This window comes from Cherax quadricarinatus, unplaced genomic scaffold, assembly GCF_038502225.1.
Source record: "Cherax quadricarinatus isolate ZL_2023a unplaced genomic scaffold, ASM3850222v1 Contig75, whole genome shotgun sequence".
NCBI lineage: Eukaryota > Metazoa > Arthropoda > Malacostraca > Decapoda > Parastacidae > Cherax > Cherax quadricarinatus.
The window spans coordinates 26531-47515 of NW_027195101.1; the positions used below are offsets into that span (position 1 = coordinate 26531).

The 20985-nt window shown below is 46.4% G+C and overlaps 1 protein-coding gene across 1 annotated transcript; it reads right to left on the reverse strand.

The window, feature by feature from the left end:
* Positions 1-348: 348 nt before the first annotated feature.
* LOC128701075 (uncharacterized) lies at positions 349-17828 on the reverse strand. The gene is made up of 2 exons (XM_053794622.2): positions 17664-17828; positions 349-1095 (listed from the first exon to the last, which is right to left on the reverse strand). The coding sequence occupies exons 1-2, from the start codon at positions 17722-17724 to the stop codon at positions 809-811; spliced, it is 348 nt and encodes a 115-aa protein (XP_053650597.2). The 5' UTR covers positions 17725-17828; the 3' UTR covers positions 349-808.
* Positions 17829-20985: the final 3157 nt, after the last annotated feature.

Consider the following 20985-nt stretch of genomic DNA (forward strand, 5'->3'; position numbering starts at 1 on the left):
GAGAGATGTTACTTGTTATGTATGTGTTACCACAGATACTTTGTGTTACTTTGTGGTCGTCATTTATTTCTGTTATCTTGAGAAGATCATTGTTAGTTGTTAGTTAGTTCTAGGTAACTTACACTATGTCGGATCATTGTTAGTTGTTAGTTAGTTGTGGTCGTTCTAGGTAACTTACACTATGTCGGATCATTGTTAGTTGTTAGTTAGTTGTGGTCGTTCTAGGTAACTTACACTATGTCGGATCATTGTTAGTTGTTAGTTAGTTGTGGTCGTTCTAGGTAACTTACACTATGTCGGATCATTGTTAGTTATTAGTTAGTTGTGGTCGTTCTAGGTAACTTACACTATGTCGGATCATTGTTAGTTATTAGTTAGTTGTGGTCGTTCTAGGTAACTTACACTATGTCGGATCATTGTTAGTTGTTAGTTAGTTGTGGTCGTTCTAGGTAACTTACACTATGTCGGATCATTGTTAGTTGTTAGTTAGTTGTGGTCGTTCTAGGTAACTTACACTATGTATCATAATTGTACTTATGTGCACCTGTGCCTAGATAAACCTATTCTAGGTCACCTAACTTTCTTTCCTGTAATAAACTATGTCTAGTATTTTCTAGTTGCATGATGTGTAGGTTGCTAGTTGAACTAGAGGGAATACTTTTGTTGCATGATGGTATACTGTCTGATGTTATATAAGACAGAATGTTATATTTGTGCAGTATTGATACTGGGTGATTGTCCCGTCTGTTATCTTAGTTTGTTCTTCCTCTGGTGGATGAAACAGACGGTGGTGTCATGTTCCTCATATTCAGGTAGAGTCATTCTCAATGTCGTGGTTAGAACTACGGCCGGAGGGTTGCATCTGCTGTGCTGTCGTCTTATCAATGTCGTGCGAGAGGCCATCTTGGATTTGGGGAGAAATCCAATCGCTCGGTCTCTCTTGTTCTGTTGTGTTCATTGTGTCATCGTATGAGTTGTACACTGTGATGTAGGTAGGAGAAGGGGGTCGAAGCTGCCCACCGGTCCACTCCTCGTATATGGCTTCTTCCTGTCCGTCAGTCAACATTGGCACTGCTTCTGGTGACGGTGAGTCACCTGGAAGACGATACAATCATGTCAAACAAAACCAATGTTGGAATTAAAGAGTGTGTGTGTACTCACGTTATTCTACTCACCTAATTTTGGTTGCAGGGGTCGATTCACAGTTCCTCCCCCCACCACTTAAATGGTCGCTACAAGGTTCTCTCTCTCCCTCCTCCTAGAGCTTTATCATACCTCATCTTAAAACTATGTATGGATCCTGCCTCCACTACATCACTTTCCAGACTAATTCAATTCCTGACAACTCTATTGCTGATTAAATTCTTCCTAAGATCCCTCTGACTCATCTGAGTCTTCAGCTTCCAATTGTGACCCCTTGTTGCTGTGTCCCATCTCTGGAACATCCTGTCTCTGTCCACCTTGCCAATTCCCCTCGGTATTTTATATGTCGTTATCATGTCCCATCTATCCCTCCTGTCCTCCAGTGTCGTCAAGTCGATTTCCTTTAACCTTTCTTCGTGGGGTACTTTCTCTAATTTATTGACATGTTTGACGAGGTGTGGGTTCCAGACTGGTGCTGCATACTTCAGTACAGGTCTGACTTACACGGTGTACAGAGTCTTGAACGATTCCTTACTGAGGTATCGGATCGTTATTCTTGGGTTTGCCAGACGCCCATATGCTGCAGCAGTTATCTTGTTGATGTGTGCCTCAGGAGATGTGCTCGGTGTTATACTCACCCCAAGATCCTTTTCTTTGAGTGAGGTTTGCAGTCTTTGGCCCCATTGTCTGTACTCTGTCTGTGGTCTTCTTTGCCTTTCACCAATCTTCATGACTTTGCATTTGGTGAAGTCAAATTCAAGGAGCCAGTTGCTGGACCAGCCTTGCAGCTTGTCCAGGTCCCATTGTAGTCCTGTCTGATCCTCATCCGATTTAATTCTCCTCATTAACTTCACATCATCACCGAGCAGGAACAGTTCTGAGTGTATCCCTTCCAGCATGTCAATCACATATACTAGGAACAGCACCGGTCCTAGGACTGACCCCTGTGGAACCCAGCTCGTCACAGGCGCCCACTCTGACACCTCGTTATGTACCATGAATAGTTGTTGCCTCCTGTCAGGTATTCTTTGATTCATTGCAGTGCCCTTCCTGTTACACATTCCTCAACCTCTAGCTTTTGCACTAATCTCTTGTGTGGAACTGTTTCGAAAGCCTTCTTGAAATCCAAGAAAAGGCAATCTACCCACCCCTCTCTCTCCTGTTTTGCTACCATTACCGTGTCATAAAACTCCAGTAGGTTTGTGACACAAGATTACCCGTCCGTGAAACTGTGCTGATTGTCGTTGATAAGCTTATTCCTTTTTAGGTGCTCCACTACTCTCCTCCTAATGATCTTCTCCATAATTTTGCATACTATACACGTCAGTGACACTGGACTGTAGTTTAATGCCTCATGTCTCTCACCTTTCTTAAAAATTGGGACTATATTTGCTGTCTTCTACACCTCAGGTAGTTGCCTAATTTCAGTGGATGTGTTGAAGATTGTTGTTAGTGGTGCACACAGCATCTCTGGTCCCTCTCTTAGGACACATGGAGAGATGTTGCCAGGTCCCACCGCCTTTGAGGTAGCTAGTGCACTTACCTAGAGTTTACCTGGAAAGGGTTTCGAGGGTCAACGTTCCCACGGCCCGGTCTGAGACCAGGTCTCATGGTGGATCAGAGTCTGATCAACCAGACTGTTACTGCTGGCCGCACGCAAGATGACGTACGAACCACATCCCGGCTGGTCAGGTACTGACTCTATGTGCCTTAGCAGTGTTTTCATTATCGGTTGTGTGTATTTTGTCCAGTACTTATTGATGTATCCCATGCTGGCGTATCCCATTATTTCGGCTATCTGGAGTCCTTCCTGTCTCCACTGTAAATACTTCTTTAAATCTCATGTTGAGTTCCTCACATGCTTCGCAGTCGAGCCTGATTACCTGGTCCTTGACTGTTTTCCTCCTGATGTGACTGTACAACAGCTGCCGGTCATACTTGGCTTTCAATGCTATTTCGTTCTCGAATTGTCGCTGGGCCGTGTGTGTGTGTGTGTGTGTGTGTGTGTGTGTGTGTGTGTGTGTGTGTGTGTGTGTGTGTGTGTGCGTGTGTGTGTGTGTACTCGCCTAATTGTACTCACCTGATTGTGGTTGCAGGGGTCGAGACTCAGCTCCTGGCCCCGTCTCTTCACTGATCATCGCTACTAGGTCCTCTCTCTCTCTGCTTCCTGAGCTTTGTCATACCTCGTCTTAAAACTATGTATGGTTCCTGCCTCCACTACGTCACTTGCCAGACTATTCCACTTCCTGACAACTCTATAACTGAAGAAATACTTCCTAACATCCCTGTGACTCGCCTGAGTCTTCAGCTTCCAATTGTGACCCCTTGTTTCTGTGTCCCCTCTCTGGAACAACCTGTTTCTGTCCACCTTGTCTATTCCCCGCAGTATCTTGTATGTCGTTATCATGTCTCCCATGATCCTTCTGTCCTCCAGTGTCGTCAGTCCGATTTCCCTCAACCTTTCCTCGTACGACATTCCCCTGAGCTCTGAGAATAGCCTTGTTGCAAACCTTTGTACTTTCTCTAACTTCTTGAAGTGCTTGACCAGGTGTGGGTTCCAGACTGTTGCTGCATACTCCAGTATGGGCCTAACATACACAGTGTACAGTGTCTTGAACGATTCCTTATTAAGGTATCGGAAAGCTATTCTCAGGTTTGCCAGGCGCCCGTATGCTGCAGCAGTTATTTGGTTGATGTGTGCCTCCGGTGATGTGCTCGGTGTTATGGTCACCCCAAGGTCTTTCTCCCTGAGTGAGGTCTGTAGTCTTTGTCCACCTAGCCTATACTCTGTCTGCGGTCTTCTTTGCCCCTCCCCAATCTTCATGACTTTGAATTTGGTAGGGTTGAATTCGAGAAACCAGTTTCTGGACCACGTGTCCAGCCTGTCCAGATCCCTTTGTAGTCCTGCCTCATCCTCATCCGATTTAATTCTTCTCATCAACTTCACATCATCTGCGAATAGGGACACTTCAGAGTCTATCCCTTCCATCATGTCATTCACATATATCAAGAATAGCACTGATCCTAGAACTGACCATTGTGGGATCCCGCTCGTCACAGGTGCCCACTGTGATACCTCGTCACGGACCATGACTCGTTGTTGCCTCCCTGTCAAGTATTCTCTGATCCATTGCAGTGCCCTCCCTGTTATATGCGCCTGATCCTCCAGCTTCTGCAATAATCTCTTGTGAGGAACTGTGTCGAAGGCCTTCCTGCAGTCCAGGAAAATGCAATCAACCAACCCCTCTCTCTCGTGTCGTATTTCTGTTACCTTGTCATAAAACTCCAGAAGGTTTGTGACACAGGATTTGCCTTTCACGAATCCATGCTGGTTGTCATTTATAATCTTGTTCCGTTCCAGGTGTTCCACCACTCTCCTCCTGATAATCTTCTCCATGACTTTGCATACTATACACGTCAGAGACACTGGTCTGTAGTTTAGTTCCTCGTTTCTGTCTTCTTTCTTAAAAATGGGAACTACATTTGCCATCTTCCATATCTCAGGTAATTGCCCAGTTTCAAGGGATGTGTTGAAGATTGTGGTTAGGGGCATGCACAGCATCTCTGCTCCTTCTCTAAGGACCCACGGGGAGATGTTGTCTGGCCCCATCGCCTTTGAGGTATAAAGGTCACTTAGCAGCTTCTGAACCTCCTCCTCAGTTGTTTGTATGTCATCCAACACTTGTTGGTATATTCCCTGTTGATGTTCACCTCTGTGCTGTCTTCCCAGTGCCCTTCCTGTCTCTACTGTAAATACTTCCTTAAATCTCCTGTTTAGCTCCTCACATACTTCCTGATCGTTTCTTGTGAGTTCTCCACCTTCTGTCCTCAGTCTGATCACCTGGTCTTTGACTGTTGTCTTCCTCCTAATGTGGCTATACAGCAGTTTCGGGTCAATCTTGACTTTCGATGCTATGTTATTTTCATACTCTTGCAGGAAGTTCCTCTAACCTATGTAGTCCCCTCTTTTATAGTCTGGCTTTTCCCATTCAATTCCTGTTACTCTCTCCACTTGTAACTCTACTATGTATTCAAGGCACAGAACCACGTGGTCACTAGCTCCTAGGGGACTCTCATATGTGATATCCTCAATGTCTGAACTGCCCAGGGTGAACAAGAGGTTCAGCCTTGCTGGCTCGTCCTCTCCTCTCACTCTGGTAGTTTCCTTAACATGTTGATGCATGAGGTTTTCCAGTACCACATCCATCATCTTAGGTCTCCATGTTTTGGGACCCCCGTGTGGCTCCAGGCTTTCCCAGTCGATATCCCTGTGATTGAAATCGCCCATAACCAGTAACTTTGCTCTGCTCGAGTGAGCTCTTCTTGCCACTGCAATGACTACCTTGTGCTCCCCAGACTGAAGTGTACCTGCTATGTAGTCCTTCTCTCCAATCTCGTCTATGCATCCCATTTTCTCGAATTTCCATCGGTTTTTTACGAGAAGAGCAACCCCTCCTCCCCCTCTGCCCCTTCTATCTTTCCTCATGATCTGATATCCTGGTGGGAAGATTGCATCTGTTATTGTCTCAGCGAGTTTCGTTTCTGTAACTGCTATGATGTCTAGGGACTTCTCATTGATTCTTTCATGCCACTCCTCATATTTATTCGTTAATCCATCCGCATTTGTGTACCAAACCTTCAACTTCTGTTCTAATACTGAAACTGTGGTCCTGGGGGAATACTGGGGTTGGGAGAGCAGGAGCCCTGGTGGGGCCTGTGGGGGGTTGCAGTGAGGGAAGAGTTCCCATGCGGGGTTGCTGTAGGGGTAGGGTTCGTGGTGCGGGGGGTGGGAACAGAGGGATCGGTGTGTGATTGTTGGTTTAGATTGTTCAGTTGCCCTGGGGGTATCGTGGTTGGAGTCCTTCTGCAGGTGTTTCTGGGGGATGTGTTTGCCCTTCCACCTGTGCCTGGGTTATTCTGCTCTTCTTTGTCATTTCCTCCCATTCCTTCTTTCGTTTTTGCACTCTCTCTTTCAGTATCATCCTTTCCTCCTGTGTTCTGTCTCGATCAAGGTACACACTCTTGAACTCCTGTTTGCCTCTCAGCCGTTATCTTGCAGGGTCATGTGTGTGTGTGTGTGTGTGTGTGTGTGTGTGTGTGTGTGTGTGTGTGTGTGTGTGTGTGTGTGTGTGTGTCTGTGTCTGTGTGTGTGTGTGTGTGTGTGTGTGTGTGTGTGTGTGTGTGTGTGTGTGTGTGTGTGTGTGTGTGTGTGTGTGTGTGTGTGTGTGTGTGTGTGTGTGTCTGTCTGTGTGTGTGTGTGTGTGTGTGTGTGTGTGTGTGTGTGTGTGTGTGTGTGTGTGTGTGTGTGTGTGTGTGTGTGTGAGTGTGTGTGTGTGTGTACTCACCTATTTGTACTCACCTATTTGTGGTTGCAGGGGTCAAGTCATAGCTCCTGGCCCCGCCTCTTCACTGATTGCTACTAGGTCCTCTCTCTCCCTGCTCCATGAGCTTTATCATACCTCGCCTTAAAACTATGTATGGTTCCCGCCTCCACTACTTCACTTTCTAGGCTATTCCACGGCCTGACTACTCTATGACTGAAGAAATACTTCCTAACATCCCTTTGATTCATCTGAGTCGTCAACTTCCAATTGTGACCTCTTGTGTCTGTGTCCCCTCTCTGGAACATCCCGTCTTTGTCCACCTTGTCTATTCCGCGCAGTATTTTATATGTCGTTATCATGTCTCCCCTGACCCTCCTGTCCTCCAGTGTCGTCAGGCCGATTTCCCTCGACCTTTCTTCGTAGGACAATCCCCGTAGCTTTGGGACTAGCCTTGTTGCAAACCTTTGCACTTTCTCTAATTTCTTGACGTCCTTGACTAGGTGTGGATTCCAAACTGGTGCTGCATACTCCAGTATGGGCCTGACGTAAATGGTATACAGAGTCTTAAACGAATCCTTACTGAGGTATCGGAACGCTATCCGTAGGTTTTGCCAGGCGCCCGTATGCTGCAGCAGTTATCTGATTGATGTGCGCCTCAGGAGATATGCTCGGTGTTATACTCACCCCCAGATCTTTTTCCTTGAGTGAGGTTTGCAGTCTTTGGCCATCTAAACTATATTGTGTCTGCGATCTTCTTTGCCCTTCCCCAATCTTCATGACTTTGCATTTGGCAGTGTTAAACTCATGGAGCCAGTTGCTGGACCAGGCTTGTAGCCTGTCCAGGTCTCTTTGTAGTCCTGCCTGATCCTCATCCGATTTGATTCTTCTCATTAACTTCACATCATCTGCAAACAAGGACACTTCTGAGTCTATCCCTTCCGTTATGTCGTTCACATATACCAAGAACAGCGCAGGTCCTAGGACTGACCCCTGTGGAACCCAGCTTGTCACAAGCGCCCACTCTGACACCTCGTCACGTACCAAGACTCGTTGTTGCCTCCCTGTCAGGTATTCTCTGATCCATTGCAGTGCCTTTCCTGTTATGTGTGCCTGATCCTCTAGCTTTTGCAGTAATCTCTTGTGAGGAACTGTGTCGAAGGCCTTCTTGCAGTCCAAAAAAATGCAGTCGATCCACCCCTCTCTCTCTTGTCTTACTTCTGTCACCTTGTCATAAAACTCTAGTAGTTTTGTGACACAGGATTTTCCTTCCCTGAAACCGTGCTGGTTGTCAATTATACACTTGTTTCTTTCCAGGTGCTCCACCACTCTCCTCCTGATGATCTTCTCCATGACCTTGCATACTATACATGTTAGTGATACAGGCGTATAGTTTAGTGCCTCATGTCTGTCTCTCTTTTTAAAAATTGGGACTACATTTGCCATCTTCCATTCCTCAGGGAGTTGCCCAGTTTCACATGATGTGTTGAAGATCTTTGTTAATGGCTCACACAATATCTCTGCTCCCTCTTTAAGGACCCATGGAGAGATGTTGTCTCGTCCCACCGCCTTTGAGGTGTCAAGTTCGCATAGCAGCTTCTTCACTTCCTCCTTGGTTATATGTACCTCATCCAGCACTTGCTGGTGTACCCCCCTGTTCTGATTTCCTGGAGTCCTACTGGTTTCCACTGTAAATACTTCTTTAAATCTCGTGTTGAGCTCCTGACATACCTCTCGGTCGTTTCTTGTGAATTCCCCATCACCCTTCCTCAGTCTGATTACCTGGTCCTTGACTGTTGTTTTCCTCCTGATGTGGCTGTACAACAGCTTCGGGTCAGTCTTGACTTTCGATGCTATGTCATTTTCATATTGTCGCTGAGCCTCCCTTCTTATCTGTGCATATTCGTTTCTGGCTCCTCGGCTAATCTCTTTATTTTCCTGAGTTCTCTGTCTTCTGTACCTTTTTAATTCTCTAGTACACCTAGTTTTTGCCTCCCTACACATATGGGCGAACCAAGGACTCGTTCTGTTCTTCCCATTATTTCTGTTTCCCTTGGGAACAAACTTCTCCTCTGCCTCCTTGCATTTTGTTGCCACATAGTCAATCATTTCTCCCACTGAATGTTTTGAAGGAAGTTCCTCATGCCTGAGTAGTTCCCCCTTTTGTAGTTTGGGTTTTCCCAGCCTATTCCTGCTACTCTCTCCACTTGGAGCTCAACTATGTAGTCGAAGCACAGAACCACATGATCACTAGCTCCCAGGGGCCTTTCATACAAGATATCCTCGATGTCTGAACTACTCAAGGTGAAGACAAGGTCCAGTCTTGCTGGTTCATCTTCTCCTCTCTCTCTGGTAGTGTCTCTAACATGTTGATGCATGGGGTTTTCCAGTACCACATCCATCATCTTGGCTCTCCATGTTTCGGGACCCCCATGGGGCTCCAGGTTTTCCCAGTCAATCTCCTTGTGATTGAAATCACCCATAACTAGTAACTTTGCTCCCCCCATGTGTGCTTTCCTGGCTACCTCGGCTAGTGTGTCGGCCATGGTTCTGTTGCTCTCATCGTATTCTTCTCTTGGTCTCCTGCAGTTCTGTGGTGGGTTGTACATTACTGCAATTATCACCTTATGTCCCTCAGACTGGATTGTTCCTACTAAGTAATCCCTTTCACCTGTGCCATCCATTCCTTCCATTTTCTCAAAACCCCACCTGTTTTTAATGAGCAGTGCAACTCCTCCTCCCCCTCTCCTCCCTCTGTCTTTCCTGAGGATTTGTTATCCGGATGGAAAGATTGAATCTGTTATTATTCTGGTGAGTTTTGTTTCTGTGAGTGCTATTATTTCTGGGGATGTCTCCTTGATTCTTTCATTCATGTGTGTGTGTGTGTGTGTGTGTGTGTGTGTGTGTGTGTGTGTGTGTGTGTGTGTGTGTGTGTGTGTGTGTGTGTGTGTGTGTGTGTGTGTGTGTGTATGTGTGTGTCGAATAAGTTAACTCTATGTGGAGAAATTTATTTCCAGAAGGGGGCAAGCAGGAGGGGGCTGCGACCCCTCTCCTTTCCGACATAAAGAGAAGCAGATGTGGACTAAGGGTGTTATGACTCCTCTATCTTTCCATTAGAGAGATGGAGAAAGATCGAATTTTTACACGAAGCAAAACATCTCACACCTTACACATTGTTCCTAAGTAAGCAGATATAACATTGAATCTGGAAGGATGCAGATAATAAGAAAAGAAATTGAGCTGTGGATACCATGACGCCTCACCTCCCTGCCTATCAGAAACCACGTAATATTTTTTTTAAGTGCCCAAGAAAACCCATATTCCTAAAATCTTTAAAATATTTAGAAATAATCTCTTAATCTAAATACATAACTGTAAAGGCGCCCTGAGTCCTGGTGGCAAAAGTTCTCCCTTCACAGGGTGAGGGTTTGGGATCGATTCCCGGCGAACGGTTGGAAACATTGGACGTGTTTCCTAACACCGGTTGTCCATGTTCACCCATCAGTAAAATGGGTACCTGGGTGTTAGTGGACTGGTGTGGGTCACATCCTGGGTGTTAGTGGACTGGTGTGGGTCACATCCTGGGTGTTAGTGGACTGGTGTGGGTCACATCCTGGGTGTTAGTGGACTGGTGTGGGTCACATCCTGGGTGTTAGTGGACTGGTGTGGGTCACATCCTGGGTGTTAGTGGACTGGTGTGGGTCACATCCTGGGTGTTAGTGGACTGGTGTGGGTCACATCCTGGGTGTTAGTGGACTAGTGTGGGTCACATCCTGGGTGTTAGTGAACTGGTGTGGGTCACATCCTGGGTGTTAGTGGACTGGTGTGGGTGGCATCCTGGGTGTTAGTGGACTGGTGTGGGTCACATCCTGGGTGTTAGTGGACTGGTGTGGGTCACATCCTGGGTGTTAGTGGACTGGTGTGGGTCACATCCTGGGTGTTAGTGGACTGGTGTGGGTCACATCCTGGGTGTTAGTGGACTGGTGTAGGTCGCATCCTGGGTGTTAGTGGACTGGTGTGGGTCACATCCTGGGTGTTAGTGGACTGGTGTGGGTCGCATCCTGGGTGTTAGTGAACTGGTGTGGGTCATATCCTGGGTGTTAGTGGACTGGTGTGGGTGGCATCCTGGGTGTTAGTGGAATGGTGTGGGTCACATCCTGGGTGTTAGTGGACTGGTGTGGGTGGCATCCTGGGTGTTAGTGGACTGGTGTGGGTCACATCCTGGGTGTTAGTGGACTGGTGTGGGTCGCATCCTGGGTGTTAGTGGACTGGTGTGGGTGGCATCCTGGGTGTTAGTGGACTGGTGTGGGTCACATCCTGGGTGTTAGTGGACTGGTGAGGGTCGCATCCTGGGTGTTAGTGGACTGGTGTGGGTGGCATCCTGGGTGTTAGTGGACTGGTGTGGGTCGCATCCTGGGTGTTAGTGGACTGGTGTGGGTCACATCCTGGGTGTTAGTGGACTGGTGTGGATGGCATCCTGGGTGTTAGTGGACTGGTGTGGGTGGCATACTGGGTGTTAGTGGACTGGTGTGGGTGGCATCCTGGGTGTTAGTGGACTGGTGTGGGTCGCATCCTGGGTGTTAGTGGACTGGTGTGGGTCACATCCTGGGTGTTAGTGGACTGGTGTGGGTCACATCCTGGGTGTTAGTGGACTGGTGTGGGTCGCATCCTGGGTGTTAGTGGACTGGCGTGGTTCACATCCTGGGTGTTAGTGGACTGGTGTGGGTCACATCCTGGGTGTTAGTGGACTGGTGTGGGTGGCATCCTGGGTGTTAGTGGACTGGTGTGGGTGGCATCCTGGGTGGTAGTGGACTGGTGTGGGTCACATCCTGGGTGTTAGTCGACTGGTGTGGGTCGCATCCTGGGTGTTAGTGGACTGGTGTGGGTCACATCCTGGGTGTTAGTGGACTGGTGTGGGTGGCATCCTGGGTGTTAGTGGACTGGTGTGGGTCACATCCTGGGTGTTAGTGGACTGGTATGGGTGGCATCCTGGGTGTTAGTGGACTGGTGTGGGTGGCACCCTGGGTGTTAATGGACTGGTGTGGGTCGCATCCTGGGTGTTAGTGGACTGGTGTGGGTCACATCCTGGGTGTTAGTGGACTGGTGTGGGTCACATCCTGGGTGTTAGTGGACTGGTGTGGGTCACATCCTGGGTGTTAGTGGACTGGTGTGGGTCACATCCTGGGTGTTAGTGGACTGGTTTGGGTCGCATCCTGGGTGTTAGTGGACTGGTGTGGGTCGCATCCTGGGTGTTAGTGGACTGGTGAGGGTCGCATCCTGGGTGTTAGTGGACTGGTGTGGGTGGCATCCTGGGTGTTAGTGGACTGGTGTGGGTCGCATCCTGGGTGTTAGTGGACTGGTGTGGGTCGCATCCTGGGTGTTAGTGGAATGGTGTGGGTCACATCCTGGATGTTAGTGGACTAGTGTGGGTCACATCCTGGGTGTTAGTGGACTGGTGTGGGTCACATCCTGGGTGTTAGTGGACTGGTGAGGGTCACATCCTGGGTGTTAGTGGACTGGTGTGGGTCACATCCTGGGTGTTAGTGGACTCGTGTGGGTCACATCCTGGGTGTTAGTGGACTGGTGTGGATGGCATCCTGGGTGTTAGTGGACTGGTGTGGGTGGCATCCTGGGTGTTAGTGGACTGGTGTGGGTGGCATCCTGGGTGTTAGTGGACTGGTGTGGGTCACATCCTGGGAGTTAATGGACTGGTGTGGGTCACATCCTGGGTGTTAGTGGACTGGTGTGGGTCACATCCTGGGTGTTAGTGGACTGGTGTGGGTCACATCCTGGGTGTTAGTGGACTGGTGTGGGTCGCATCCTGGGTGTTAGTGGACTGGTGTGGGTCACATCCTGGGTGTTAGTGGACTGGTGTGGGTCGCATCCTGGGTGTTAGTGGACTGGTGTGGGTCGCATCTTGGGTGTTAGTGGAATGGTGTGGGTGGCATCCTGGGTGTTAGTGGACTGGTGTGGGTCGCATCCTGGGTGTTAGTGGACTGGTGTGGGTGGCATCCTGGGTGTTAGTGGACTGGTGTGGGTGGCATCCTGGGTGTTAGTGGACTGGTGTATGTCACATCCTGGGTGTTATTGGACTGGTGTGGGTCGCATCCTGCGTGTTAGTGGACAAGTGTGGGTCACATCCTGGGTGTTAGTGGACTGGTGTGGGTCACATCCTGGGTGTTAGTGGACTGGTGTGGGTGGCATCCTGGGTGTTAGTGGACTGGTGTGGGTCACATCCTGGGTGTTAGTGGACTGGTGTGGGTCGCATCCTGGGTGTTAGTGGACTGGTGTGGGTCACATCCTGGGTGTTAGTGGACTGGTGTGGGTGGCATCCTGGGTGTTAGTGGACTGGTGTGGGTGGCATCCTGGGTGTTAGTGGACTGGTGTAGGTCGCATCTTGGGTGTTAGTGGACTGGTGTGGGTGGAATCCTGGGTGTTAGTGGACTGGTGTGGGTCACATCATGGGCGTTAGTGGACTGGTGTGGGTCACATCCTGGGTGTTAGTGGACTGGTGTGGGTCACATCCTGGGTGTTAGTGGACTGGTGTGGGTGGCATGCTGGGTGTTAGTGGGCTGGTGTGGGTCGCATCCTGGGTGTTAGTGGACTGGTGTGGGTCACATCCTGGGTGTTAGTGGACTGGTGTGGGTCACATCCTCGGTGTTAGTGGACTGGTGTGGGTCACATCCTGGGTGTTAGTGGACTGGTGTGGGTCACATCCTGGGTGTTAGTGGACTGGTGTGGGACACATCCTGGGTGTTAGTGGACTGGTGTGTGTCACATTCTGGGTGTTAGTGGACGGGTGGGGGTCAGATCATGAGTGTTAGTGGACTGGTGTGGGTCACATACTGGTTGTTAGTGCACTGGTGTGGGTGGCATCCAGTGTGTTAGTGGACTGGTGTGGGTGGCATACAGGGTGTTTGTGAACTGGTGTGGGTGGCATCCTGGGTGTTAGTGGACTGGTGTGGGTCACATCCTGGGTGTTAGTGGACTGGTGTGGGTCACATCCTGGGTGTTAGTGGACTGGTGTGGGTCACATCCTGGGTGTTAGTGGACTGGTGTGGGTCACATCCTGGGTGTTAGTGGACTGGCGTGGTTCACATCCTGGGTGTTAGTGGACTGGTGTGGGTCACATCCTGGGTGTTAGTGGACTGGTGTGGGTCACATCCTGGGTGTTAGTGGACTGGTGTGGGTCACATCCTGGGTGTTAGTGGACTGGTGTGGGTCACATCCTGGGTGTTAGTGGACTGGTGTCGGTCCCATCTTGCGTGTTAGTGGAATGGTGTGGGTGGCATCCTGGGTGTTAGTGGACTGGTGTGGGTCGTATCCTGGGTGTTAGTGGACTGGTGTGGGTGGCATCCTGGGTGTTAGTGGACTGGTGTGGGTGGCATCCTGGGTGTTAGTGGACTGGTGTGGGTGGCATCCTGGTTGTTAGTGGACTGGTGTGCGTGAAATCCTGGGTGTTAGTGGACTGGTGTGGGTGGCATCCTGGGTGTTAGTGGACTGGTGTGGGTCACATCCTGGGTGTTATTGGACTGGTGTGGGTCACATCCTGGATGTTAGTGGACTGGTGTGGGTCTCATCCTGGGTGTTAGTGGACTGATGTGGGTCACATCCTGGGTGTTAGTGGACTGGTGTGGGTCACATCCTGGGTGTTAGTGGACTGGTGTGGGTCGCATTCTATGTGTTAGTGGACTTGTGTTGGTTCCATTCTGGGTGTTAGTCGACTGGTGTGGGTGGCATCCTGGGTGTTAGTGGACTGGTGTGGGTCGCATCTTGCGTGTTAGTGGACTGGTGTGGGTCGCATCCTGGGTGTTAGTGGACTGGTGAGGGTGGCATCCTGGGTGTTAGTGGACTGGTGTGGGTGGCATCCTGGGTGCTAGTGGACTGGTGTGGGTGGCATCCTGGTTGTTAGTGGACTGGTGTGCGTGAAATCCTGGATGTTAGTGGACTGGTGTGGGATGCCATCCTGGGTGCTAGTGGACTGATGTGGGTGGCATCCTGGGTGTTAGTGGACTGGTGTGGGTCGCATCCTGGGTGTTAGTGGACTGGTGTGGGTGGCATCCTGGGTGTTAGTGGACTGGTGTGGGTGGCATCCTGGGTGTTAGTGGACTGGTGTGGGTGGCATCCTGGGTGTTAGTGGACTGGTGTGGGTCACATCCTCGGTGTTAGTGGACTGGTGTGGGTCGTATCCTGGGTGTTAGTGGACTGGTGTGGGTCGCATCCTGGGTGTTAGTGGACTGGTGTGGGTGGCATCCTGGGTGTTAGTGGACTGGTGTGGGTCACATCCTCGGTGTTAGTGGACTCTTGTGGGTCGTATCCTGGGTGTTAGTGGACTGGTGTGGGTCGCATCCTGGGTGTTAGTGGACTGGTGTGGGTCGCATCCTGGGTGTTAGTGGACTGGTGTGGGTGGCATCCTGGGTGTTAGTGGACTGGTGTGGGTGGCATGCTGGGTGTTAGTGGACTGGTGTGGGTCACATCCTCGGTGTTAGTGGACTGGTGTGGGTCGTATCCTGGGTGTTAGTGGACTGGTGTGGGTCGCATCCTGGGTGTTAGTGGACTGGTGTGGGTGGCATCCTGGGTGTTAGTGGACTGGTGTGGGTCACATCCTGGGTGTTAGTGGACTGGTGTGGGTCGTACCCTGGGTGTTAGTGGACGGGTGTGGGTCGCATCCTGGGTGTCAGTGGATTGGTGTGGGTCGCATCCTAGGTGTTAGTGGACTGGTGTGGGTGGCATCCTGGGTGTTAGTGGACTGGTGTGGGTCGTATCCTGGGTGTTAGTGGACTGGTGTGGGTCGTATCCTGGGTGTTAGTGGGCTGGTGTGGGTCGTATCCTGGGTGTTAGTGGACTGGTGTGGGTCGTATCCTGGGTGTTAGTTGACTGGTGTGGGTCACATCCTTGGTGTTAGTGGACTGGTGTGGGTCGTATCCTGGGTGTTAGTGGGCTGGTGTGGGTCGTATCCTGGGTGTTAGTGGACTGGTGTGGGTCGTATTCTGGGTGTTAGTGGACTGGTGTGGGTCGTATCCTGGGTGTTAGTGGACTGGTGTGGGTCGTACCCTGGGTGTTAGTGGACTGGTGTAAGTCGTATCCTGGGTGTTAGTGGACTGGTGTGGGTCGTACCCTGGGTGTTAGTGGACGGGTGTGGGTCGCATCCTGTGACAAAACTGACCTAATCTGTGATAACTGACTCAGTCACATAGTGATGACTGACTCAGCAACATAGTGATAACTGACTCAGTCACATAGTGATGGCTGACTCAGTCACATAGTGATGACTGACTCAGTCACATAGTGATGACTGACTCAGTCACATAGTGATGGCTGACTCAGTCACATAGTGATGACTGACTCAGTCACATAGTGATGACTGACTCAGTCACATAGTGATGACTGACTCAGCAACATAGTGATGACTGACTCAGCAACATAGTGATGACTGACTCAGTCACATAGTGATGACTGACTCAGTCACATAGTGATGACTGACTCAGTCACATTGTGATGACTGACTCAGCCACATAGTGATGACTGACTCAGCAACATAGTGATGACTGACTCAGTCACATAGTGATGACTGACTCAGTCACATTGTGATGACTGACTCAGTCACATTGTGATGACTGACTCAGCCACATAGTGATGACTGACTCAGTCACATAGTGATGACTGACTCAGTCACATTGTGATGACTGACTCAGTCACATAGTGATGACTAACTCAGCAACATAGTGATGACTGACTCAGTCACATAGTGATGACTGACTCAGTCACATAGTGATGACTGACTCAGCAACATAGTGATGACTGATTCAGTCACATAGTGATGACTAACTCAGCAACATAGTGATGACTGACTCAGTCACATAGTGATGACTGACTCAGTCACATAGTGATGACTGACTCAGCCACATAGTGATAACTGACTAAGCCACATAGTGATGACTGACTCAGTCACATAGTGATGACTGACTCAGTCACAGTGATGACTGACTCAGTCACATAGTGATGACTAACTCAGCAACATAGTGATGACTGACTCAGTCACATAGTGATGACTGACTCAGTCACATAGTAAAGACTGACTCAGTCACAAAGTGATGACTGCCTCAGTCACATAGTGATGACTGACTCAGTCACATAGTGATGACTGACTCAGTCACATAGTGATGACTGACTCAGTCACATAATGATGACTCACTCAGCCACATAGTGATGACTGACTCAGCAACATAGTGATGACTGACTCAGTCACATAGTGATGACTGACTCAGTCACATAGTGATGACTGACTCAGTCACATAGTGATGACTGACTCAGTCACATTGTGATGACTGACTCAGCCACATAGTGATAACTGACTAAGCCACATAGTGATGTCTGACTCAGCAACATAGTGATGACTGACTCAGTCACATAGTGATGACTGACTCAGTCACATAGTGATGACTGACTCAGCAACATAATGATGGCTGACTCAGCCACATAGTGATGACTGACTCAGCAACATAGTGATGACTGACTCAGCAACATAGTGATGACTGACTCAGTCACATAGTGATGACTGACTCAGCAACATAGTGATGACTGACTCAGTCACATAGTGATGACTGACTCAGCAACATAGTGATGACTGACTCAGTCACATAGTGATGACTGACTCAGCAACATAGTGATGACTGACTCAGCAACATAGTGATGACTGACTCAGTCACATAGTGATGACTGACTCAGCAACATAGTGATGACTGACTCAGCAACATAGTGATGACTGACTCAGCAACATAGTGATGTCTGACTCAGCAACATAGTGATGACTGACTTAGCAACATAGTGATGTCTGACTCAGCAACATAGTGATGTCTGACTCAGCAACATAGTGATGTCTGACTCAGCAACATAGTGATGTCTGACTCAGCAACATAGTGATGACTGACTCAGCCACATAGTGATGACTGACTCAGCAACATAGTGATGACTGACTCAGTCACATAGTGATGACTGACTCAGTCACATAGTGATGACTGACTCAGCCACATAGTGATAACTGACTAAGCCACATAGTGATGACTGACTCAGCAACATAGTGATGACTGACTCAGCAACATAATGATGGCTGACTCAGCCACATAGAAATAAAAATATTAAACTTAAATAATCTAGATATTTGTTAGCAATGTAACTGTTGAAGACGGAGTTACTTACTTTGAGATGACTTCTTCTTGAGATGACGTATGTAGACTGTGGTGACTGCCAGTGTCACCATCAACACCACAATAACCACCAACAACACCACTGTTGCTATGTTGTAAGTGATGCTAGGGGTGACTTGGTATGCTGCAAGTGGTGCTACAGTTGCTATGTTGGTGATGGCAGCTGGATTATTAAAGGTAAAAATAATAAATTAATACGTTTGACCAATTAAACCCGTAAATTATCATAGCTAAATTTAGCAGCAAAATAAGAAATTCAAATGCATATAAATTACTGAATTATGAAGTTTGTTAGATAACACGACATTAATTATAATTTATATGAAGCAGCAGACAATGTAAAAGATCCATAGCTGGGTTGGTAGCGCACTCAACTCTCACACTGAGGTCCGTGGTTTGATCCCCGGTATGGGTGGAAATACTGGGGCGTGTTTCATTAAGACACTTGCTGTCTCTGTTCACCTAGCAGTAAGTAGGTACCTGGGTGTTAGTCACCTTGCACCTGTTATCACTGTTCACCTAGCAGTAAGTAGGCACCTGGGTGATAGTCACCTTGCAACTGCTATCTCTGTTCACCTAACAGTAAGTAGGTACCTGGGTGTTAGTCACCTTACACCTGCTGTCTCTGTTCACCTAGCAGTAAGTAGGTACCTGGGTGATAGTCGGCAGAGTTTGGTGTTAATATGTGAAGACAAGACAATGTTTGGTGTTAATATGTGAAGACAAGACAATGTTTGGTGTTAATATGTGAAGACAAGACAATGTTTGATGTTAATATGTGAAGACAAGACAATGTTTGGTGTTAATATGTGAAGACAAGACAATGTTTGGTGTTAATATGTGAAGACAAGACAATGTTTGGTGTTAATATGTGAAGACAAGATAATGTTTGGTGTTAATATGTGAAGACAAGACAATGTTTGTGTTAATATGTGAAGACAAGACAATGTTTGGTGTTAATATGTGAAGACAAGACAATGTTTGATGTTAATATGTGAAGACAAGACAATGTTTGGTGTTAATATGTGAAGACAAGACAATGTTTGGTGTTAATATGTGAAGACAAGACAATGTTTGGTGTTAATATGTGAAGACAAGACAATGTTTGGTGTTAATATGTGAAGACAAGACAATGTTTGGTGTTAATATGTGAAGACAAGACAATGTTTATGTTAATATGTGAAGACAAGACAATGTTTGGTGTTAATATGTGAAGACAAGACAATGTTTGGTGTTAATATGTGAAGACAAGACAATGTTTGTGTTAATATGTGAAGACAAGACAATGTTTGGTGTTAATATGTGAAGACAAGACAATGTTTGGTGTTAATATGTGAAGACAAGACAATGTTTGGTGTTAATATGTGAAGACAAGACAATGTTTGGTGTTAATATGTGAAGACAAGACAATGTTTGGTGTTAATATGTGAAGACAAGACAATGTTAATATTGGTGTTAATATGTGAAGACAAGACAATGTTTGATGTTAATATGTGAAGACAAGACAATGTTTGGTGTTAATATGTGAAGACAAGACAATGTTTGGTGTTAATATGTGAAGACAAGACAATGTTTGGTGTTAATATGTGAAGACAAGACAATGTTTGGTGTTAATATGTGAAGACAAGACAATGTTTGGTGTTAATATGTGAAGACAAGACAATGTTTGGTGTTAATATGTGAAGACAAGACAATGTTTGATGTTAATATGTGAAGACAAGACAATGTTTGGTGTTAATATGTGAAGACAAGACAATGTTAATTTGAAGACAAGACAATGTGTTAATATGTGAAGACAAGACAATGTTTGGTGTTAATATGTGAAGACAAGACAATGTTTGGTGTTAATATGTGAAGACAAGACAATGTTTGGTGTTAATATGTGAAGACAAGACAAATGTTAATATGTGAAGACAAGACAATGTGTTAATATGTGAAGACAAGACAATGTTTGGTGTTAATATGTGAAGACAAGACAATGTTTGGTGTTAATATGTGAAGACAAGACAATGTTTGGTGTTAATATGTGAAGACAAGACAATGTTTGGTGTTAATATGTGAAGACAAGACAATGTTTGGTGTTAATATGTGAAGACAAGACAATGTTTGGTGTTAATATGTGAAGACAAGACAATGTTTGGTGTTAATATGTGAAGACAAGACAATGTTTATGTTAATATGTGAAGACAAGACAATGTTTGGTGTTAATATGTGAAGACAAGACAATGTTTATGTTAATATGTGAAGACAAGACAATGTTTGGTGTTAATATGTGAAGACAAGACAATGTTTGGTGTTAATATGTGAAGACAAGACAATGTTTGGTGTTAATATGTGAAGACAAGACAATGTTTGGTGTTAATATGTGAAGACAAGACAATGTTTGGTGTTAATATGTGAATGTGACAAGACAATGTTTGGTGTTAATATGTGAAGACAAGACAATGTTTGGTGTTAATATGTGAAGACAAGACAATGTTTGGTGTTAATATGTGAAGACAAGACAATGTTTGGTGTTAATATGTGAAGACAAGACAATGTTTGGTGTTAATATGTGAAGACAAGACAATGTTTGGTGTTAATATGTGAAGACAAGACAATGTTTGGTGTTAATATGTGAAGACAAGACAATGTTTGGTGTTAATATGTGAAGACAAGACAATGTTTGGTGTTAAATGATAATGTTTGGTGTTAATATGTGAAGACAACTCTGGGTGTCTAGTGAGACAAACCACAAATATTGATCTACAATATAATGATATAAATCTTATACCTGACTTATTAAAGATCTTTGTCAGGGAATAATTTAAGATAATGATATAAATCTTAAATTATTAAAGATCTTTGTCAGGGAATAATTTAAGATAATGATATAAATCTTATACCAGACTTATTAAAGATCTTTGTCAGGGAATAATTTAAGATAATGATATAAATCTTATACCAGACTTATTAAAGATCTTTGTCAGGGAATAATTTAAGATAATGATATAAATCTTATACCAGACTTATTAAAGATCTTTGTCAGGGAATAATTTAAGATAATGATATAAATCTTATACCAGACTTATTAAAGATCTTTGTCAGGGAATAATTTAAGATAATGATATAAATCTTATACCAGACTTATTAAAGATCTTTGTCAGGGAATAATTTAAGATAATGATATAAATCTTATACCAGACTTATTAAAGATCTTTGTCAGGGAATAATTTAAGATAATGATATAAATCTTATACCAGACTTATTAAAGATCTTTGTCAGGGAATAATTTAAGATAATGATATAAATCTTATACCAGACTTATTAAAGAT

Excerpts from the sequence above, each read along its gene's own strand:
- LOC128701075 (XM_053794622.2), bottom strand. The coding sequence starts at position 17,724 with ATGGTGACACTGGCAGTCACCACAGTCTACATACGTCATCTCAAGAAG. Across the intron at positions 1,096-17,663 it reads CAAGAAGAAGTCATCTCAAA|GTGACTCACCGTCACCAGAA; the intron begins GTAAGTAACTCC and ends ATCGTCTTCCAG.